The sequence below is a fragment of the Oncorhynchus nerka genome, linkage group LG27 (assembly GCF_034236695.1).
Source record: "Oncorhynchus nerka isolate Pitt River linkage group LG27, Oner_Uvic_2.0, whole genome shotgun sequence".
In the NCBI taxonomy this organism is placed as follows: Eukaryota; Metazoa; Chordata; class Actinopteri; order Salmoniformes; family Salmonidae; genus Oncorhynchus; species Oncorhynchus nerka.
The window spans coordinates 59,930,800-59,955,283 of record NC_088422.1 but is presented as its reverse complement, the minus strand read 5'-3'; the positions used below and the strand labels follow the sequence as shown (position 1 = coordinate 59,955,283).

General features: G+C 44.0%; 1 protein-coding gene across 2 annotated transcripts in view; it reads right to left on the bottom strand.

Moving 5' to 3' along the window:
- The window catches only part of LOC115112072 (activating molecule in BECN1-regulated autophagy protein 1A-like), a 145,192-nt gene that overhangs the window by 27,641 nt on the left and 93,067 nt on the right, over nucleotides 1-24,484 (bottom strand). The window contains exons 18-19 of one of the 2 annotated variants that reach the window (XM_029638818.2): nucleotides 16,299-16,433; nucleotides 6,766-14,053 (exon numbers count right to left, since the gene is read on the bottom strand). In XM_029638818.2, coding sequence (XP_029494678.2) covers nucleotides 13,419-14,053; nucleotides 16,299-16,433 — 770 coding nt within the window. In that variant the 3' untranslated portion in view covers nucleotides 6,766-13,418. Of the gene's footprint in view, nucleotides 1-6,765; nucleotides 14,054-16,298; nucleotides 16,434-24,484 lie in introns of those variants that run through there. The other variant, XM_065011844.1, reaches the window with a different exon arrangement.

Genomic DNA, 24,484 nt, shown 5'->3' with positions numbered 1-24,484 from the left:
CTGCGCATGCTCTTAGGATGCGGCTAGGGATGCCGTCTGGGCCAGCAGCCTTGCGAGGGTTAACACGTTTAAAAGTTTTACTCACGTCGGCCGAAGTGAAGGAGAGCCTGCAGGTTTTGGTAGCAGGCCGTGTTGGTGGCACTATATTAGCCTCAACGCGAGCAAAGAAGTTGTTTAGTTTGTCTGGGAGCAAGACATCGGTGTACGCGAGGGGGCTGGTTTTCTTTTTGTAATCCGTGATTGACTATAGACCCTGCCACATACATCTCGTGTCTGAGCCATTGAATTGCGACTCTACTTTGCTTGTTTGATTGCCTTGCGGAGGGAATAGCTACACTGTTTGTATTCGGTCATGTTTCCGGTCACCTTGCCATGAATAAAAGCAGTGGTTCGCGCTTTCAGTTCTGCGGGAATGCTGCCATCAATCCACGGTTTCTGGTTGGGGAAGGTTTTAATTGCCACAGTGGGTACAACATCACCGCTGCACTTGCTAATAAACTCGCCCACCGAATCAGCGTATACATCAATGTTGTTGTCTGAGGCTATCCGGAACATATCCCAGTCCACGTGATCGAAGCAATCTTGAAGCGTGGAATCAGATTGGTTGGGCCAGTGTTGAACAGACCTGAGCACGGGCGTTTCCTGTTTTAGTTTCTGTCTATAGGCTGGGAGCAACAAAATGGAGTCGTGGTCAGATTTGCCGAAAGGAGGGCGTGGGAGGGCTTTGTGTCCATCGCAGAAGTTAGAGTAGCAATGATCTGAATTTTGCCAGCCCGGCATTCGATATGCTGATAAAATTTAGGGAGCCTTAATTTCAGATTAGCCTTGTTAAAGTCCCCAGCTACAATAAATGCAGACTCAGGATATGTGGTTTCCAGTTTACATAGAGTCCAATGAAGTTCTTTCAGGGCCATGGAGGTGTCTGCTTGGGGGGATAAACACGGCTGTGATTATAATAGAAGAGAATTCTCTTGGTAGATAATGCGGTCGGCATTTGATTGCAAGGAATTCTAGGACAGGTGAACAAAAGGACTTGAGTTCCTGTATGTTGTTATGATCACACCACGACTCGTTAATCATAAGGCAAACCCCCCCCCTGCCCTTCTTCTTACCAGACAGATTTGTTTCTGTCGGTGCGATGCATGAAGAAACAGGGTGGCTGTACCGACTCTGATAACATATCCCGAGTAAGCCATGCTTCCGTGAAACAGAGAATGTTACAATCTCTGATGTCTCTCTAGAAGGCAACCGGAAGACCGCTCCGTCTGCGGCACCATTGTTTTGGGTCGCCTACTGGGATCCGATCCATTGTCCTGGGTGGTGGTCCAAACATAGGATCCGCTTCAAGAAAGTCGTATTCCTGGTCGTAATGTTGGTAAATTGACGTTGCTCTTATATCCAATAGTTCTTCCTGGCTGTATGTAAGAAGACTTAAGATTTCCTGGGATAGCAGTGTAAGAAATAATACATAAAAAAAACGAAATACTGCATAGTTTCCTAAGGCGACAGGTGTACGTAGAATGGCCAATGTTGCCGAAAATGTTGTAGACTTTTTGTTGAAGAATCCCTTTCATTCTCCAGGGTACACGGAAAAGATGCAAATTAAAAGCGAGGGTCGACCTCTGCCTGAGATCAGTTTAATCAAGAAGGATGAAAAGGCGAGGGCGTTCAATACCAACTGGTATCAAAAGTATAGCTGGTTAACATGGAGCATTTCATTAAGCCGCCTTAATTGCTGGCCTTGCCTGCTTTTTGGAAAGTCTGAGGTTTGTTCAAAAGGTGGGTACAGTGACCAGAAGAAAATCGACCATTCAGCTAAACCTCAAAACAAAAGCAGGGAGCATATAAATGCCCACATCAGATTCAAGCTTCTGGGAAAAAGCTGCATCAATTATGACAAAGGCCTACCTTCAAACTCAGTGCCTATTTACTCGACATCATGGAAAAATCAAAAGAAATCAGCCAAGACGTCAGAAAGAAAATTGTAGTCCTCCACAAGTCTGGTTCATCTTTGGGAGCAATTTCCAAACGCCTGAAGGTACCACATTCATGTACAAACAATAGTACGCAAGTATAAACACCATGGGACCACGCAGCCGTCATACCGCTCAGGAAGGAGATGCGTTCTGTCTCCTAGAGATGAACGTACTTTGGTGCGAAAAGTGCAAATCAATCTCAGAACAACAGCAAAGGACCTTGTGAAGATGCTGGAGGAAACAGGTACAAAGTATCTATATCCACAGTAAAACGAGTCCTATATCGACATAACCTGAAAGGCCGCTCAGCAAGGAAGAAGCCACTGCTCCAAAACCGCCATAAAAAAGCCAGACTACGGTTTGCAACTGCACATGGGGACAAAGATTGTACTTTTTGTAGAAATGTCCTCTGGTCTGATGAAACAAAAATAGAACTGTTTGGCCATAATGACCATCGTTATGTTTGGAGGAAATAGGGGGAGACTTGCAAGCCGAAGAACACCATCCCAACCGTGAAGCACGGGGGTGGCAGCATCATGTTGTGGGGGTGCTTTGCTGCAGGAGGGACTGGTGCACATCACAACATAGATGGCATCACAAGGGAGGGAATTATGTGGATATAATGAAGCAACATATCAAGACATCAGTCAGGAAGTTAAAGCTTGGTCGCAAACGGGTCATCCAAATGGACAATGACCCCAAGCATACTCCCAAAGTTGTGGCAAAATGGCTTAAGGACAACAAAGTCAAGGTATTGGAGTAGCCATCACAAAGCCTGACCTCAATCCTATAGAAAATTTGTGGGCAGAACTGAAAAAGCGTGTGCGAGCAAGGAGGCCAACAAATCTGACTTAGTTACACCAGCTCTGTCAGGAGGAATGGGCCAGGAACGGGAAGCTTGTGGAAGGATACCCGAAACGTTGGACCCAAGTTAAACAATTTAAAGGCAATGCTACCAAATACTAATTGAGTGTATGTAAACCACTGGGAATGTGATGAAAGAAGTAAAAGCTGAAATAAATCATTCTCTCTACTATTATTCTGACATTTCACATTCTTAAAATAAAGCGGTGATCCTAACTGACCAAAGACAGGGAATTGTGAAAAACTGAGGTTAAATGTATTTAGCTAAGGTGTATGTAAACTTCCGACTTCAACTGTAGTCAATCACATTCACAAACACAATCACATTATTACAATCATTTCACTCCTTGCTTGGACTAACTCATTCTTATCTCTTTTGGCTAACTATGCAGTGTGTTGTGTTATTGTTTTTTTTGTCTTCCCAGTCAAATCCTGTCCTGCACTGGTCAAGCCTCTGAACACCTCAACTCATGCCTCATACCCTCATTCAAGCACTGCTGTGATCCCTTTCCAACTGTGTAAGTAGCCTTCTCTTTCCCCATAATATTGTACTGTAAATGTCTTTATGAAACGTTAAAATAGTCTTTGACGATTTTTGGAACACACTTTGTCATCTCCATGCGATCTTCTTCAATTTTTCAAGTCTATGTACCAGCCACCACTGGTACATAGCATGCTCTACCCCTGTTATTGTTGCACAATAACCTTAATTTCTTCAGCACCAATGTATGACAGTGATTATGATTTGTGTCCTTTTATTACGTACAGTAATTCATACCACAATAAAACACACTTATTACATCAAAATCACAATGTGAAGCTAGAGGGAATATTGACTAATTTAACAAAGCAGATAAACTTGAATGCATAGGAGAGAGAACAAGATAATGGACCTCTACTCTCAACAGACCATTAACAATTAATCTCACCATAGTCAATGTATTCGGAAGATAACAATGATTCAGCAGATCAGTATGAGAGGGTTTTGCTGTATCATATTTTACTGCTCATTGTGGTGTGAGGACAATGAAAATGGAAATATTAATTTCCACAAAGTTTGCTGCCTCAGTGTCTTTAGATATTTTTGTGAGATGTTACTATGGAATAGTGAAGTATAATTACAAGCATTTCATAAGTGTAAAAGGCTTTTATTGACAATTACATCAGCATGACAGAGTGATCTCCAGCCTTGTCCTCGTCAACACTCACACCTGTGTTAACGAGAGAATCACTGACATGTCAGCTGGTCCTTTTGTGGCAGGGCTGAAATGCAGTGGACATTTTTTGGGGGGGGGGGATTCAGTTAATTTGCATGGCAAAGAGGGACTTTGCAATTAATTGCAATTCCATCTGACCAATCTTCATAACATTCTGGAGTATATGCAAATTGCCATCATACAAACTGAGGCAGCAGACTTTGTGAAAATTAATGTGTCATTCTCAAAACTTTTGGCCACGACTGTAGTTTTAGTAGACATTTAGCGGTGCAGCTTTTACAGCATTTTTTCTTCTTCCAGCATTAACATAGCTGCACCGAAGCCAGTGGTGTGTGTGTGTGTGTGTTTGTTTGTTTCTAGGACAAACTCCACACCCATTTAAAAGTCCTAAAGCGGATTTCTGTCTTCATATTTACTCTGATAAAAAAAGTGCCCCAATTTAACCAGAAGCGGAGTATTTAGGAGCTGGGACGGTGCTGATATTTTTTTGCATCAAGCTTTTTGTTGTTGTTGCAACAGTTAATTCATTATGAGGGGATCCGAGTCTAAAAGACAGTCAAGCACTTTGTGGTCTCCATAGTCTTCCTGTGAAATTTGTACATTGGCCTAATTCGTTATTTGCGCATGTGGTGATGCACGATTATATGCATGAACTCGTTAAAGATACGTCACACACATCGATTACTAAAGTAGTGCAAGTACCTGGTGTCTTTACAGACACGCAAAGTGAAGAGTTCCCCCCGAATGTCCCCAGGCCCCACTTATGGAGTGGTGGAGTATGGGTAATGGCTTTCTTTTTCCATACCACCTCTGAGGACACCCGTCATCCATCCTGCTACCCTCTCTCCTGAACGGTAGGTACACTCCTAGAACTGCCTCTCACCAAATTGGATTAATTAAAAGCATTGCTTTGAAGTGACAGGGCCTCTAACACTGAAGTGCCAGGCTCTTATTCACAGGAGACACGGCAGGGGGGCGGAGGGGCATGCAGAAATAATGGGAGTGGAGAGACCATGGGTGGGGTGATGAGAGGGAGGAAAGAGAGCATCTGTAGAACAGAGTGGGGGGAGGAGGGAAGGAAGAGGGCGAGGGAGGGAGAAGAAAAACTTGGCTGGAGAGAGCAACAGGGAAAGGAGGCAAACAAAAGAAGAAAGGAAATAAAAGTGGGAGGCCTTTTCTCTCTTCCTCTCCTAAAAACATCTTACTTTGTGGCAGTATTTCCCCAGAGCACCTGACATACAATTAAACACATCGACTCCCCCACTGAAGCCTCTCCTCGTCAAGAACATGAGCAGCCACTGCAGATGGACCGCAACTCAGAGTTGGACTCCTGGGAGAACATTTTGGGGCTGGAAGGTGGCTACTGCAACAAGAGTGCTGTAACTTAAGCTCTAGCATCCAATTAGTTCCGCCACCTATCGGACTGAATATTCTGATGATTGCGCTGGGTCAGAGGCTAGTCTGTGTAGGTGCTTAAGAGGGAGTATCCATTCACAGAGGAGCATACTGTAGTTATGTAAGTTCTCTGTTCTGTGCCTACTCCACCTCAGCAACATTGACAGGGGCAAAGGGAGGGATTGTATGGGCAATCAGACTGGCCCTGTAGCCAACCACTTGCTCAGCTGTGCCAGGTCCTAGGTCACTCCCAGCAGCACTCTCTAGTGTAATTTATGAAGTTAAGTGCAATGCTTTCATCAATTTCACAGTTCTAATTTCTATCCATTTACACTGTTACGTAATTATCTCAGTTAATATAGAGGCACGGCTTTGTTTGTTTGTTTTCCCTCTACCTCTTTACACCGGTCTGAATCGTCATCTCTAGTATAAACACATACACCATCAGTTGATCAGGTGGACCAACACTAGATAAAGCTCAACCTCTTTAAACCCCCAGGGCATCCATGTGTCAGATCATTGTGGGACCTTTTGGTCAGATCTGATACAGCAGAGCAGTGAGGAATCCAATAATTTGGTTGATTTTATATCTCCCCTGAGTTAAGAAAATATGAATAATTCAGCAGATTAGAAATGGTTATCCTTTCTTTAAAAAAAAAAACAAATAAGGATGCAGTTTCATGATAAAAAAACGTAATTCTCAAGAAGCAAATGATTCTGGAAGACATGAAAACCCCCAAGCGGAAAACAATCCTAATATTTGTTCATTTTGATTGCTCTCGTTATTTTTGCTCAAGGCCTGGCTTTGCTGGCCAAAAGTGAGTATTTCTGTAGGAGGGGATGTGGGTTGTTTACCAGAACCATTTGCCATGAATAAACTCACAAAGATGTGATAAAAATAAAAGGAAGGAAGCAAAAATATCCGTAGAAAGATCATTATTTCCATCCAATGTTACCACTAGGTCCAAGCTCTCAAGAGTAGGAGGTCAGTCTTGAAGATCCTGTGTACAGTATTCTGTATTGTGAACATGACTGCCCCCAATGACATTGTATTGTTCAAATTACTGAATACAAAATGTTCCAGGATTATAAAGAGCTGGCAGGATATGTTGCTGTTATGCAATCAATTAATGCATTATTTATAAGACAAATTCTTCTCATACTGTAACATAGCAAGAGGGAGAGACTGACAAGGTTTCAAACCAGTCATAACAGCTCACCATGTAAAATAACCACTTCTTACCAGCACAGTGGAAGAAAAATGTATGATATCGTCTTTCACCCTTGAGAGAATAAAAAAGAAGAAAAATGTATTGTTTCAGGTTTTACATTTGTATTTTTATTTGTTTATGGTCAACATATATTTTCTTTGGTGTTCTCACAGCACTTAGTTGCACATCGACTACTGTAATATACTGCATTTGACCCTTTAAAGTAGATAGAAAACCCTTCAAATCACAATCTCCTACAACAACAAAAGCAGGTCCACTGAAGACACTTCCTTGTTGAGTTCACGTACACTCAGCAGATCACACACTGATACATGTGAGAAAAAGACACTATGGTGGGTCAGTGACAACAGAACAAATACACTCGTGACCTTTAGGATTTTCCATAAAGTAATTGTTTAGGAAACTCATTTTATAAAACACATTTCTGACTTACAAATATATATAAAAAATAAAATAAACAGATTTGATCCGAATTTCAATCATATCCAGAAGGTCACAGACATTTTTATTCTGAAGCACAAACATGTGATTATCACCTGTACGAAAATATTGCAGTGTTAATGTCTTTACAATGATTTTGAGATGATCTGTGAACAGTTGTGCTGTTTGATTATTGTTGTGTAGTCAGTGTAAAGCAGTATAACTAAATCTGTTGAGTATGTCATGTGATTACATATTGCCCTTAAATTGCACAGAAAATAAAAACCCTGGAAGTCTCAAAACGTCCTTGGCTGTGGAAAGTGATCGGTAGAAAAACTGGAGAACTGTATGTGGAGATTTCTACTGTATAAACTGTAGTTACACTATTTAACTGTGGTCTTGATTGAATTGATACACAAGCTGCTGATTATTGTATGTTGGTGAACAGAGTAATAAAAAGCACAGATAGAAGGTGAAAGCTGAAACCGATGAGCTTATCTAACACAATGCTGTATGAGGATCAAGGTGGCCAAATCCAATGCTGCCGTTTCGCTCACTGTTTTTCTCCCACATTAAAACCCAGCAGGACTGGAACCCACAGGGATCAGCATTCAGCTCTACTGCTCAATTTCTCTTCATCTCACCCAACAGTCACCACGAAGCCACTAAGCCCCTGCCTTCTGTTTAAAAACCCATCCTTTCCATTATCCTCCTGACCAACAGGACACTAGAATGCAGTCAATCATATCCTCTTCAAATACAACAGAAAACAGTCAATTCCACAAGTTCAAAAACCAAAAACAACAAAAACATGAAATGAGAGTGCTCAAAAAGAAATCAAAGGGGAAACAAAAGAAAAAACTGTGTCAGCTGTCTGCTCCAGTTTCCAAAGGGGAGGGGGATCTTTTCAGGAGCAGAGAGTCTGACAGATCTGGGTTAGTCTGAACCATTCTGATGCCTGATGGGTCTCTTGGTTTGTCTGTTGCGAACACTGTATCCCATTCCACCCCTTCTACTCCTACCCAGATCACTCCGATATCCCAAGTCCAAGTGCCGTAAATAAGCCTCGGGCCTTCTGCTCTTTCCAAGGGTCTACAGTTAGAAGTGGTTGTAAACTGATTATTTTTTTGTAGAAATTCAGAAGGATATTGTGTCTCATAGATCAAACGCTAACATTAAACACATTCAGGCTCAAACAACAAGCAGATATTTGTCCAAATCTAATTTCACTCAGACTCTGACGCAATGAGGGGTAATCTAGTATTTACCATAACCTTACAGGAGTCATTACAAGCCATAATGGGACCCCTTAATTGAGGACAAATTAAAATGAAGATTGGCATTGTAGAAGTGAATGGTCAGTCAATACAGTATAGGAAAACACTGGGAAGATATAACAATTTCACAATAGGATAAACAATGAACAAGAAAATATATTTATATTTTTTGACAATGAAAAATTCTGAAGATGTTTGTAGTAAGATCAGCATATGAACCGACAAATGGTGCATTGATCTCCTAGAAGTGATCTGAACAACAGTGACGGACAGTTGCTGCGGCAAGGATCACATGACTATTGCAACTGGTGAGTTTATATGAACAAATATGATCAACCTTACTTCTATGGCTTAAATTGGCATATCTTCCTCGAGAACCATTATCTTTAAAACATAAATAAACTCAACAGATACAATCACAATATACTTTTGAGAGAGCGATAAGCACTGCCAGTTTGCTGGACCAACAGTGGCTGAGAGACAAAAACCTGTTCGTAATGCAATTACTTTTCACATCGAAAGATCAAAAAAGTAACCCACTCACCATGGAGCTGCAGTAAGCTGTTCCAAATTCATTAATTCAACACAGTTTATTTCACTGTCAAAACCCACCACCTTGCTAGGAAAAACAATAAATAAAATGTACATTTTTTAAAATGCAGATTACTGCTGATTGGCAAACCAATTTTAAAAAGGACTAAGACCTGACAAAGCTGTTTGAAGGACAAAGTCCATTCAACCTAGAGAGCTTTGCCCCTGTGGTGACTCGGAATGCTATACGCATCGTCACCCCTGTGCACCTCCAACTGCCTCTCTGTCACAACAACAACAACAACAACCCTCAAGGCACCCGGGGCAGCTAGTGGGAGGCAAACTGGCCATTTTAAAGAGAGCCTTCTGGATGTACAACACATTATGTATTATCTCCTTTTTTCAAATTCCAGTTAGCCTTAGATGACTGGGCTCAACATACCACAGTGGATCTAGAGAAGGAATCCTACTGTATAAAAGACAACCGCCACAAGTCATGGGGTCACAGTTTGACAGCGTAGAAGAGTTACACCATTGTCAAAATGCTTCACTTCAAATACTTGGCACAGCATGTGGGTGTTTTCAAGACAAGTTTGGGAAGTTATGAGGCTGCGGATCTAGGGCTGATGATCTAAATGCCGGTAGCACATGTGTACTAAACCCTGTTATTATTAAATCAACCTTTTAAATACATAAGTAATCGTGATGAATGTTAGTTTTCCTTTATGGAACAGATGAACCATTGTTGCACACACATCCAACTGCATACTGAACACCTGATACAGGCATTACACTGGGGAGGAAAGGGTAATGGTATTATCTGGCAACTCCCTGGTAGCAACATCTTGTAATGCTACTCGGCTTGGCTTAATATACGACAAATCTCGAATATCGGCAATATTTACCATCAACGATATGGTTGAGATATGCTAGACCAGTGGTTCCCAAACTTTTTTATAGTCCCGTACCCCTTCAAACATTCAACCTCCAGCTGCGTAGCCCCTCTAGCACCAGGGTCAGCGCACTCTCATACGTTGTGTTTTGCAATCATTGTATGCCTGCCTGCCACACACACTACATTTATTAAACATAAGAATGAGTGTGAGTTTGTGTCACAACCCGGCTCGTGGGAAGTGACAAAAAGCTCTTATTAGGACCAGGGCACAAATAATAATCAAAAATGTTGCTCTTTATTTAGCCATCTTACATATAAAACCTTATTTGTTCATCAAAAAATGTGAAGAACTCTCCACAGGTTAATGAGAAGGGTGTGCTTGAAAGGATGCCCATAACTCTGCAATGTTGGATTGTATTGAGAGAGTCTCAATCTTAAATCATTTTCCACACACAGTCTGTGCCTGTATTTAGTTTTCATGCTAGTGAGGGCCGAGAATCCACTCTCACATAGGTACGTGTTTGCAAAGGGCACCAGTGTCTTAACAGCGCGATTTGCCAAGGCAAGAAACTCTGAGCACAGCCCTATTCAAAATCTGGCAGTGACTTCTGATTAAATTGATATTTTCACAGAACCACTTGTTGCAATTTCGATGAGGCTCTCTTGTTCAGATATCGGTAAGTGGACTGAAGGCAGGGCATGAAAGGGATAACGAATCCAGTTGTTTGTATCGTCTGTTTCGGGAAAGTACCTGCGTAATTGCGCACCCAGCTCACATAGGTGCTTCGCTATATCACATTTGACATTGTCCGTAAGCTTGAGTTCATTTGCACACAAAAAATCATACAATGATGGAAAGACTTGTGTATTGTCCTTGTTAATGCAGACAGAAAAGAGCGCCAACTTTTTAATCATAGCCTCCATTTTGTCCTGCACATTGAATATAGTTGCGGAGAGTCCCTGTAATCCTAGATTCAGATCATTCAGGTGATAAAAAAACATCACTCAGATAGGCCAGTCGTGTGAGAAACTCGTCATCATGCAAACGTTCAGACTAGTGAAAATTATGGTCAGTAAAGAAAAATGTAAGCTCGTCTCTGAATTTAAAAAAAAGTGTCAATACGTTGCCCCTTGATAACCAGCTCACCTCTGTATGTTGACATGGTCGCTGCCCATATCATTGCATAATGCAGAAAATAGACGAGAGTTCAGGGGCCTTGCTTTAACAAAGTTAACCATTTTCACTGTGGTGTCCAAAACGTCTTTCAAAACAGTCAGGCATTCCCTTGGCAGCAAGAGACTACCGGTGGATGCTGCAGTGTACCCAAGTGGCGTCGGGAGCAACTGCTTGCACGCGCGTTACCACTCCACTATGTCTACCTGTCATGGCTTTTGCTACATGAGTACAGATACCAACACATCTTGACCATCAAAGTCCATTTGATGTCACAAAGCTGCCCAGTACTTTAAACATATCCTCTCGTGTTGTCCTGGTTTCCAGAAGAGGATGTCTTCCTTAATTGACCCCCATAAACGTAACGGACATATACCAGGAGCTGTGCCAGGCCCGCCATTTCTGTTGACTCATCCAGTTGTAACGCATATAATTCACTGGCTTGTATGCGAAGCAGTAATTGCTTCAAAACAATGCCATGTCACTGATGCGTTGTGAAACAGTGAATGTTTGATGAAGTCATTGTCAGTATAGTTTTTTGGGGCCTTTCCCCCCAGCATTGTCCCACCCATATCTGCGGCAGCAGGAAGAATTAAGTCCTCCACAATAGTATGGGACTTGCCTGTCCTAGCCACTCGGTAGCTCACAATATAAGACGCTTCTAGACCCTTCTTATTAATGTACCTGTTGCTTTTATACATGTCTTACTACTTGAACGTCATCTTGATTCTCGCTCGAAAAACTCCCGTGTCTTATTTTTCAAATGGTCATGTTTGGTTTCTAAATCTATGCGCAAGAGAGTGAAGGTTTCCCGCGAGAGAGTAACGTTTAATGTGATTGGATGTTAAGTATTTGACTAGGCTACCTGCATTTGACATTGTGTTGTCATTTCGCTCAACACTAGATGGTTTAATTGTATTTTTGCAGTGAAACGAGGCTACTCAAGTGAGAGAAAAAAAACTCACCTAAATGTATAGCCCCGTTGGAAAATATAAATGTACTGTTTGAAAATGTGAGAAAAAAATTTAAATAAAAAAAACGATTAGGGAGCCTCCCGGGTGGCGCAGTGGTTGAAGGCGCTGTACTGCAGCGCCAGCTGTGCCATCAGAGACTCTGGGTTCGCGCCCAGGCTCTGTCGTAACCGGCCGCGACCGGGAGGTCCGTGGGGCGACCGTCGTCCGGGTTAGGGAGGGCTTGGCCGGTAGGGATGTCCTTGTCTCATCGCACACCAGCGACTCCTGTGGCTGGCCCGGGCGCAGTGCGCGCTAACCAAGGTTGCCAGGTGCACGGTGTTTCCTCCGACACATTGGTGGGGCTGGCTTCCGGGTTGGATGCGCGCTGTGCTAAGAAGCAGTGCGGCTTGGTTGGGTTGTGTATCGGAGGACGCATGACTTTCACCTTCAAATCTCCCGAGCCCGTACGGGAGTTGTAGCGATGAGACAAGATAGTAGCTACTAAAAACAATTGGATACCACGAAATTGGGGAGAAAAAGGGGTAATTAAAAAAAAACGATTAGGTGTTCTCCTGACGGCATTGTGCGTACCCTATTTGAACTTTCCAAATCAAAAACGGGCAGTTTATCAGTCAGGCAGTATCAATGTCTTCAAAAGAAGTCTAAATGAGAAGGTGATTATGATATCATAAATAAAAAAATAAGTCTGGAATAATTTGGTCATGAACAGCGCACGGCGATAATAACGAACATCGCTCATATTTGGAATAGCATGTTGTGCTGCTCTCCTATGTAGTACAAGAGATTCATAGTTATCTTGGGTCAACTACATCTTTGCAAACGACTAATCCACCATGACGACTAGAATGAAACGTTTTGTAACTACCACGGGTGACATAGAACATCCTCTCTCACACACACAATAAATGTAACTTATAGACAGAATCATCCAGTTTCACAATCAAATTGTACCAATGTGATTGGTTAATAAAATGTGCTTCTACTATACCAGCATCTTGCTAATAGTGAGCAAGGGGCAGAGTCCTAACACGTTTTCAAGAACGTTGCAATTTGATCATGGAATTTGGTCCCAGGTGGCTTTCGACAACCACCGATCTGAACCCTGATTGTAAAAGAATCATTCAGGTCCACCTCTCTCCAATGGAATGGTCAAACTGTAGCTTTGGATTCTTGCTCTCAATTAGGCAATGACAAAAAAGTATGAAAGTGGTCAGGGAACGCAAAGGAACACCACATCCAAGAAAGAGACCGAGCCTAATCCTAGGTTGAAGGTAGGTCTCATCCTGCCTACTATTGGATAGACAACTGAACAGGCAATGGAGGAGTGGGATGAAGTTTTAAGTGCCTAATTTCAATGTCGGGATTCGAAAGACTCCAGAAAAACCAGTAGTCAATGTAATAAGGCTAGACGGAGGAGAGTCTTCTAGGTAGAGATCAGATGGGTATGGAAAGCACATAACCATCTATCGACTGTAGGGGTCTCCATGGTAACTGGCGCTGAAGTTGTTGTCAAGAGGGGAGACAACAGGGGACAGGGTTGAAGAAGAGGAGGAGGAAGCAGAGGGCAAGTGTAGATCTAGATCATCGACAAGTCCCACACCCTCAAACGCATCGTCTGTGTCCATAGGGGTCCCATCGGCACCCTCCTCCACCCCAATGGGCCCCTGAGGGCTGAGATGAGAAGAGACTGTGATGTACTGGGAGGGGAGAGGTGCTACTGTTCGGCTATGGGCCCCAGAGGGCTCTAACAGGAAGCCTGAGCTCTCGCCCAGCTGCATGCTGTGGTGGGTCAGAATACGAGAGGTGGGCTCTGTGAACGACAGAGTGCCGCGGTGGGACGGAGAGAAGGACGTCCAACCCCCTCCATCAAGACCCTGACCCCTGCCCTGAGTGTCTCTGCCCCCATCCTGAGCCTCTGTCCCAGTCTGGGAGCCGCGGTGGATGCGGTGGCTAACGATGATGTTGTTACCGAAGCTACCCATGGAGGCCATGGTGGTGCTCTGCTCCCTCTGGACCACGGCCGTCATACCACCCTCGGCAATCAGCCTTCGAAGCCGAGAAACGGCATCCTCCCCACTGCCCTGCTCTTGAGATTCCCCTGGGGAGAGGAGGAAAAGACAAGGAGAGCTTTGTAAAACAAATCAAATCTAATTTATTTATATAGCCCTTCGTACATCAGCTGATATCTCAAAGTGCTGTACAGAAACCCAGCCTAAAACCCCAAACAGCAAGCAATGCAGGTGTAGAAGCACGGCTGAAACATACAGTAGGAACAGTTTCAATAGGTTGTAGTTGGTCACTTGGTTCCATTCACTTCCTCAATGTTGGATTTACTTTGCAATGTTCTACTTGCCCAACATGTTGTTTGCACCTAACTACAATACACACATGAAAAACAAAAACAATTTCCACTTCTACACAGATGCATGTCCTCTGCTTGGCGGTTGAGAAACTCCCTCCATAAATGTAACCAGACAGTATAAGCTATTTGAGGGAAGGTGGAAGTGGCAAGCATGACGTGATCGAAGTGGGCCTCTTCTCTGCGATTTGGCACGGCACGGTGATATCTGCGTTAGCCGTAGCGCTAGCCCTAATGAAGCCCACATTACCTGACAGGGGAATAATATAGTTACTTACAAGGCTGGCTAAATGTCTTAGTGTCCAACTAGCCTGGATTAAGCCAGTCCTAAAACAGCATTACCAGTCTGCTCTAGCATCCAGCTCCTGCTATAATACCACATACTGTAATCATATTACCCAGGCAGCTGCTGTTGGTGTAGAGTTGAACTTATCCCAATCACCTACTGAAAGGAAATCAAATATTATTTTACGAGCCTAAAAAAATATATTAAGCAACATCTCGGAGGAAGTGCAGCCAAATATACCTTTGAAACTAGACAGCTGTGTACTGTAACATCAGTGAAGTATGAACATGGGGCAACTCAGTGTTACATCTACCTGTCAAGTACACCTGGTTATTTGGCTTTTCCACAACGTGATTGTCTGTTTATACCCATACATACATTTTTTATATTCCTCTACAGGCAAAATAAAATGTATATGAAGGTTACTGAGGGAACGTCAACGGCCTAAATGTTTTGCAATCGCACTTAATGTGATGCGGAGAATGAAAATGAGAGAGTCAGGAGGCGGTCCTCTAGCGATGCATGGAGAAGCCAGACTGACAGATCAGAGTGCTGTGTGTTATCCGTCAGTCACGAACTCTCCTGGGACTCCGCAAAGAAACTCATAATGTCATTTGTGTTAAAAACAAAGCCACAGTCAGAAGCACACAGAGGGGGGGAAAAAACAATGGCAGTACTGTAAGGTGGAAACACGGCAACTTAAGCATCTAAAAACTTCAGGCATTCGGTATATGAACATAGTACTTAAAAAAAAAAAAAAAAAAACATTATTGTACTTATGGCTGTCCCTTCTACTGAAAACAGGAGGTACCTGCATCTGTTTGTCAGGCACTTAAATAGTTGGAGAACGAAATGTGTCAATTTGGAGGAGTAAAAACAGGCTGTAAGTATGTTGTTCTTCATTTGAATTGGGCTCCAAGCAACCATAAAAGTTTATGAACAACGGTATTATACCGTTAATCAGCAGAATACCACTGGGTGTGCCAGCAGGACAGTGGCCCTGGCAGTTATATTATTCTTATGGATGAGGCTACTACTGTACATTGGAAAAACATTCAAAAAGAGCTACTGCTTACTATGTCCAATATCATAATCACCACCTTTATTTTTCACACCATGTTTGCTGGCAACAGTCACATCCACTCCACTGTTTATGGCTACTGTATTCAATACACAAATTACGATAACTTGTGGTTATAGACCACAAATTATCGTACACGTGTGTACGCACGTCGACAACTAGGCTGTAATAATCCCAGCCATAATAATGCTCTGCTGCCCCTACAAGGGAGAGGCCATTAATGAAGGGGGGAATATGAGGAAGGAGCCCCCATTTCCTCCAACCCAGAGATAAGGAGACAGTGAGTACTGATCATCTCCTCAGACGAGGACCAAACTCATTTATCACAGTCAACCACTCCCGTGGACTGAATGGTCTTGCTAATGATGGTGGTGGTGGAATAGTGTTGTGATCATAAATATAGAACTGAGAAGACCTCATGATGCGAGTTTTCTTTGGCTCACCTGGAGCTACATTATTATCTCCTATTTGTCAGCTATTTTGCTCTCAGGCAAAGGTTGTCTTGACTTTTAACACTATTTTGTGGCATATAAATGATCCCACAAAAATGCCAGTCAAATTGAGAGTCTATTTACACTGAGAATCAGGTGTGGAGGAGGACGACCAGATGAGGTTACCTGGGTTAGCCAAGGTGGTGCTGGCCTCTGTGAAGGCCTCGGCTGACTCGCCATCCTCCTGCAGTGTGTGCGGGGGTGTCTCAGGCACCATTTCTGTGCTGCTGCCTGGATGAAGGTCCCTTATGTGTCCACCGACTTGGAGAGGAAGAAAATAAAACACAGCATGTGTTGAGACCTTGTTCGCATCTACTTCAATTTTATATACACTGCTCAAAAAAATAAAGGGAACACTTAAACAACACAATGTAACTCCAAGTCAATCACACTTCTGTGAAACCAAACTGTCCACTTAGGAAGCAACACTGATTGACAATAAATTTCACATGCTGTTGTGCAAATGGAATAGACAACAGGTGGAAATTATAGGCAATTAGCAAGACACCCCCAATAAAGGAGTGGTTCTGCAGGTGGTGACCACAGACCACTTCTCAGTTCCTATGCTTCCTGGCTGATGTTTTGGTCACTTTTAAATGCTGGCGGTGCTTTCACTCTAGTGGTAGCATGAGACGGAGTCTACAACCCACACAAGTGGCTCAGGAAGTGCAGCTCATCCAGGATGGCACATCAATGCGAGCTGTGGCAAGAAGGTTTGCTGCGTCTGTCAGCGTAGTGTTCAGAGCATGGAGGCGCTACCAGGGTACAGGCCAGTACATCAGGAGACGTGGAGGAGGCCGTAGGAGGGCAACAACCCAGCAGCAGGACCGCTACCTCCGCCTTTGTGCAAGGAGGAGCACTGCCACAGCCCTGCAAAATTACCTTCAGCAGGCCACAAATGTGCATGTGTCTGCTCAAACAGTCAGAAACAGACTCTATGAGCGTGGTATGAGGGCCCGACGTCCACAGGTGGGGGTTGTGCTTACAACCCAACACCGTGCAGGACGTTTGGCATTTGCCAGAGAACACCAAGATTGACAAATTCGCCACTGGCGCCCTGTGCTCTTCACAGATGAAAGCAGGTTCACACTGAGCACGTGACAGACGTGACAGAGTCTGGAGACGCCGTGGAGAACGTTCTGCTGCCTGCAACATCCTCCAGCATGACCGGTTTGGCGGTGGGTCAGTCATGGTGCGGGGTGGCATTTCTTTGGGGGGCTGCACAGCCCTCCATGTGCTCGCCAGAGGTAGCCTGACTGCCATTAGTTACCGAGATGAGATCCTCAGACCCCTTGTGAGACCATATGCTGGTGCGGTTGGCCCTGGGTTCCTCCTAATGCAAGACAATGCTAGACCTCATGTGGCTGGAGTGTGTCAGCAGTTCCTGCAAGAGGAAGGCATTGATGCTATGGACTGGCCCGCCCGTTCCCCAGACCTGAATCCAATTGAGCACATCTGGGACATCACGTTTCGCTCCATCCACCACGCTACGTTGCACCACAGACTGTCCAGGAGTTGGCGGATGCTTTAGTCCAGGTCTGGGAGGAGATCCCTCAGGAGACCATCCGCCACCTCATCAGGAGCATGCCCAGGCATTGTAGGGAGGTCATACAGCCACGTGGAGGCCACACACACTACTGAGCCTCATTTTGACTTGTTTTAAGGACATTACATCAAAGTTGGATCAGCCTGTAGTGTGGTTTTCCACTTTAATTTTGAGTGTGACTCCAAATCCAGACCTCCATGGGTTGATAAATTTGATTTCCATTGATCATTTTTGTGTGATTTTGTTGTCAGCACATTCAACTATGTAAAGAAAAAAGTATTTAATAAGAATATTTCATTCATTCAGATCTAGGATGTGTTATTTTAGTGTTCCCTTTATTTTTGGAGCAGTGTACTTCAGAAAACATGCGTGACTTGGTGACACCAACAGAATCTTATGTTCATTATGTAAGAGAAAAACTACATCCAGTCAGATTACAACTGTTGACCCAGGTAAACATTCAAACTCATTAAAATCCTCCAAAAACAAGCTCATTGTGAATTAAGGGAATTCTTCAAGGTGATCTGTACCAAAAAGAAAACATACCTCAAAGAGATACTGGAGATCAAATCAAATCAAAATCAAATCAAATTTTATTTGTCACATACACATGGTTAGCAGATGTTAATGCGAGTGTAGCGAAATGCTTGTGCTTCTAGTTCCGACAATGCAGTGATAACCAACAAGTAATCTAACTAACAATTCTAAAACTACTGTCTTATACACAGTGTAAGGGGATAAGGAATATGTACATAAGGATATATGAATGAGTGATGGTACAGAGCAGCATACAGTAGATGGTATCGAGTACAGTATATACATATGAGATGAGTATGTAGACAAAGTAAACAAAGTGGCATAGTTAAAGTGGCTAGTGATACATGTATTACATAAGGATGCAGTCGATGATGTAGAGTACAGTATATACGTATGCATATGAGATGAATAATGTAGGGTAAGTAACATTATATAAGGTAGCATTGTTTAAAGTGGCTAGTGATATATTTACATCATTTCCCATCAATTCCCATTATTAAAGTGGCTGGAGTTGGGTCAGTGTCAATGACAGTGTGTTGGCAGCAGCCACTCAATGGTGGCTGTTTAACAGTCTGATAGCCTTGAGATAGAAGCTGTTTTTCAGTCTCTCAGTCCCAGCTTTGATGCACCTGTACTGACCTCGCCTTCTGGATGATAGCGGGGTGAACAGGCAGTGGTTCGGGTGGTTGATGTCCTTGATGATCTTTATGGCCTTCCTGTAACATCGGGTGGTGTAGGTGTCCTGGAGGGCAGGTAGTTTGCCCCGGTGATGCGTTGTGCAGACCTCACTACCCTCTGAAGAGCCTTACGGTTGAGGGCGGAGCAGTTGCCGTACCAGGCGGTGATACAGCCCGCCAGGATGCTCTCGATTGAGCATCTGTAGAAGTTTGTGAGTGCTTTTGGTGACAAGCCGAATTTCTTCAGCCTCCTGAGGTTGAAGAGGCGCTGCTGCGCCTTCTTCACGACGCTGTCAGTGTGAGTGGACCAATTCAGTTTGTCTGTGATGTATGCCGAGGAACTTAAAACTTGCTACCCTCTCCACTACTGTTCCATCGATGTGGATAGGGGGTGTTCCCTCTGCTGTTTCCTGAAGTCCACAATCATCTCCTTAGTTTTGTTGACGTTGAGTGTGAGGTTATTTTCCTGACACCACACTCCGAGGCCCTCACCTCCTCCCTGTAGGCCGTCTCGTCGTTGTTGGTAATCAAGCCTACCACTGTTGTGTCGTCCGCAAACTTGATGATTGAGTTGGGCGTGCGTGGCCACGCAGTCGTGGGTGAACAGGGAGTACAGGAGAGGGCTCAGAACGCACCCTTGTGGGGCCCCGTGTTGAGGATCAGCGGGGAGGAGATGTTGTTGCCTACCCTCACCACCTGGGGCGGCCCGTCTGGAAGTCCAGTACCCAGTTGCACAGGGCTGGGTCGAGACCCAGGGTCTCGAGCTTGATGACGAGCTTGGAGGGTACTATGGTGTTGAATGCCGAGCTGTAGTCGATGAACAGCATTCTCACATAGGTTTTCCTCTTGTCCAGGTGGGTTAGGGCAGTGTGCAGTGTGGTTGAGATTGCATCGTCTGTGGACCTATTTGGGCGGTAAGCAAATTGGAGTGGGTCTAGGGTGTCAGGTAGGGTGGAGGTGATATGGTCCTTGACTAGTCTCTCAAAGCACTTCATGATGACGGAAGTGAGTGCTACGGGGCGGTAGTCGTTTAGCTCAGTTACCTTAGCTTTCTTGGGAACAGGAACAATGGTGGCCCTCTTGAAGCATGTGGGAACAGCAGACTGGTATAGGGATTGATTGAATATGTCCGTAAACACACCGGCCAGCTGGTCTGCGCATGCTCTGAGGGCGCGGCTGGGGATGCCGTCTGGGCCTGCAGCCTTGCGAGGGTTAACACGTTTAAATGTCTTACTCACCTCGGCTGCAGTGAAGGAGAGACCGCATGTTTTCGTTGCAGGCCGTGTCAGTGGCACTGTATTGTCCTCAAAGCGGGCAAAAAAGTTATTTAGTCTGCCTGGGAGCAAGACATCCTGGTCCGTGACTGGGCTGGGTTTCTTCTTGTAGTCCGTGATTGACTGTAGACCCTGCCACATGCCTCTTGTGTCTGAGCCATTGAATTGAGATTCCACTTTGTCTCTGTACTGACGCTTAGCTTGTTTAATAGCCTTGCGGAGGGAATAGCTGCATTGTTTATATTCGGACATGTTACCAGACACCTTGCCCTGATTAAAAGCAGTGGTTCGCGCTTTCAGTTTCACGCGAATGCTGCCATCAATCCACGGTTTCTGGTTTGGGAATGTTTTTATCGTTGCTATGGGAACGACATCTTCGACGCACGTTCTAATGAACTCGCACACCGAATCAGCGTATTCGTCAATATTTCCATCTGACGCAATACGAAACATGTCCCAGTCCACGTGATGGAAGCAGTCTTGGAGTGTGGAGTCAGCTTGGTCTGACCAGCGTTGGACAGACCTCAGCGTGGGAGCCTCTTGTTTAAGTTTCTGCCTGTAGGCAGGGATCAACAAAATGGAGTCGTGGTCAGCTTTTCCGAAAGGGGGCGGGGCAGGGCCTTATATGCGTCGCGGAAGTTAGAGTAACAATGATCCAAGGTTTTACCACCCCTGGTTGCACAATCGATATGCTGATAAAATTTAGGGAGTCTTGTTTTCAGATTAGCTTTGTTAAAATCCCCAGCTACAATGAATGCAGCCTCCGGATAAATGGTTTCCAGTTTGCAAAGAGTTAAATAAAGTTCGTTCAGAGCCATCGATGTGTCTGCTTGGGGGGGATATATACGGCTGTGATTATAATCGAAGAGAATTCTCTTGGAAGATAATGCGGTCTACATTTGATTGTGAGGAATTCTAAATCAGGTGAACAGAAGGATTTGAGTTCCTGTATGTTTCCTTCATCACACCATGTCTCGTTAGTCATGAGGCATACGCCCGCTCTTCTTACCAGAAAGATGTTTGTTTCTGTCGGCGCGATGCGTGGAGAAACCCGTTGGCTGCACCGCATCGGATAGCGTCTTCCCAGTAAGCCATGTTTCCGTGAAGCAGAGAACATTGCAGTCTCTGATGTCCCTCTGGAATGCTACCCTTGCTCGGATTTCATCAACCTTGTTGTCAAGAGACTGGACATTGGCAAGAAGAATGCTGGGGAGTGGTGCGCGATGTGCCCTTGTCCGGAGTCTGACCAGAAGACCGCTACGTTTCCCTCTTTTTCGGAGTCGTTTTCTTGGGTCGCTGCATGCGATCCATTCCGTTGTCCTGTTTGTAAGGCAGAACACAGGATCCGCGTCGCGGAAAACATATTCTTGGTCGTACTGATGGTGAGTTGACGCTGATCTTATATTCAGTAGTTCTTCTCGACTGTATGTAATGAAACCTAAGATGACCTGGGGTACTAATGTAAGAAATAACACGTAAAAAAACAAAAAACTGCATAGTTTCCTAGGAACGCGAAGCGAGGCGGCCATCTCTGTCGGCGCCCGGAAGAGATCGGTACTGAGTGTAGTACTCTGTACAATTATATATTTGTAGAAATATAGATTTACTCTGAGTAAATAGAATTTAGGAGAAACCCATTCTATGTTGAACCATATCCCTCAAACATGCTTCCTAAAGAAATGTTTAGTCTCAGTGAGGGGGAGAGGAATCGGATTAGTGCAGTATTTTGTTGCTCCATCTGCGAGGTGGAGAGATGAAAGCCTGCATTGGGTGGCTGCCCGTCTCCCGGTGAGGAGAGTGGGCGAGGAGTGTGTAAAATAAAACGCTACAACGTCCATCGTATGTAAAATTGGACTAGTAAAATGTATTCTCACACCACCAAAATAATGGATATCTGATTGTGACATCAAAAGGTGAATATTGGCATGACTATTTTCACCTCTAGATCCAATCAAACCAGAGACTGACAAGGCTAGGGGATTATACTGAAACTCGTATGGCATCAGGGAATTGGATATAAGACCTGTCAGTGGGTGGCATTCTATCTGACTGTTTGACACCACAAGGCCAGAGGCTGTGAGAGTAGCACTCTCTGTGTCAGTCACCTGTCCACCTGCACACTGAACTGCAGAACCTTTTTAGAGTGGAGGTTTTCCCACAGTAGCTTGACAGACACAAATCCATTTAAGATTTTTGCCTTAGAAGTGATGTCTTCAGTGATGGATTCCACCCATATATCTTAATGACACTTCCTCTTAATAAGTAGATGACAGACAAGCCTTGGTTGGTTAACCACAAAGAAATAAACAATGTACATTACAAAAACTGTACGGGGAAGTTTCAGATCTAAGATGATTCTCAGTCAAACCATAAAAATGTAAAATCCCTCACCCCACACATGTATAACCTGTGTAATTATTACAAGCTTTTCAATAAACAAAGTTTCCAGTCATTAAACTGGAGGGGTTTCTTGAGGACCCTGATAGTAAATGCTAAAGTCCTGGGCGTCCTCTATTGCTACTGTTGATTAGTCAAATATCTAGTCCATATCCCCATCGAACAGCGGGAGGCTCCATTTAAATCATCTTTACGTGGAGTAAGAGAGCGTCTCCTTTATTGCTCTGCCCTGTGTCATCTCCCAAGCGTGGCCCATAAACACCGAAGGTTTTGAGGGAAAGTCGCCTCCGTAACGACACTGCCTCTATAGGTACATCAGGAGGACAAGCGCTGAGCATTTCCTATAATGTCTCTGGCTCTCTCCTCTCTCTCTCTCCGTGGGATCAATTATAACTTGGCCTAATAATGCAACTCAGGTGCTTTAGCTTTATCACTGTCCTGCCAGATTGAGGGTGGCTGATTTACATGACCCCAGCGGGACATTAGGGCTCTCCGAGGTGTGTCGCTGCCTTAATGAAAGCATGTGGGAAGTGTCACCTTGTATTTAACACTCTCCTCTACACAAAACGCAGGGTGTCTGGCTGGCTGGAGGGGACTCAACTCAAACAGAAGATTGGCTAAAGTCACTTTGCCAGGTGGGTGGGTGTAACAGAGGTTGCTGGTTTGATTCTTTTTTGGGGATCCTTCAATAAAGCGGGCTTTCGGGAATACGCTTAATCAGAATTACTTAACTAAAATGACACATTAGGCCTTACACAAAAGTGAAAGTAAAACAATAGGCAAGAGTTATGCCGAGTGTTCTTTGAGCCAGGTGTTATTTGAAGTACAAAGGCTCGACTGCCAAGGCATAAATACTGTAGGTGTGTAGTGACTCTATAATCATAACATGCGATCATCTTCTCACAACAGTGCTGCTAATCCATTTTAAATGAACACGTCGAGCAATGCTTGAATACAACTTGCTGAACAAGAGTTGGGCCTGAGGAGTGTGCCGTTACGAATTCAATGCGATGTGCGGAGGCGCGTTCCCAATGCCTGCTCTCTCTCTCCCAACGGCAACACTCCATCAGCCATGCGCTGGAGAGGGCGGCTGAAGAGTCACTTAAGGCATCACAGCCATGGAGATGCCGATTAGTCAAACCAGCCAGCCCACAGTATGAGGATGGATGATTCAGATCCGAATGATACGTAAATATAACTTCCCTTTGCACCAGGCTCATTGTATAACAGCGCAAACGCAATTGCAGGGTTGTCCATTTGTTGGGGACTATTTATGATGTAATGATTTTGACCTAGTTATTTTTCACCCACAGCAATATTATTATGATGAATAAATTCAGGTTTTAATCATTAAAAGCCTTTTCTATGTGATGAGTAATATTAAGCATCCTGATAGTGGTGTTTTGTACCTCCATTTTAGGGGGAAATTGGCAAATACACAACTTGCATACAATACGTCCATCTACCATTCTGAAAACTGCTTGGATAATAAACTCAGCAAAAAAAGAAACGTCCCTTTTTCAGGACCCTATCTTTCAAAGATAATTCAGAAAAATCCAAATAACTTCACAGATCTTCATATGCTTGTTCAATGAACCATAAACAATTAATGAACATGCACCTGTGGAACGGTTGTTAAGAAACTAACAGCTTACAGACGGTAGGCAATTAAGGTCACAGTTATGAAAACTTAGGACACTAAAGAGGCCTTTCTACTGACTCTGAAAAACACCAAAAGAAAGATGCCCAGGGTCCCTGATCATCTGCATGAACGTGCCTTAAGCATGGTGTCTTCCAAGATGGCGTAGCAGTCCTGTCGTGTCGTGTCCCCTGTATATATCTTTTTCGTTTTTTACATATTTTTCTTCGCATATCTCTTTA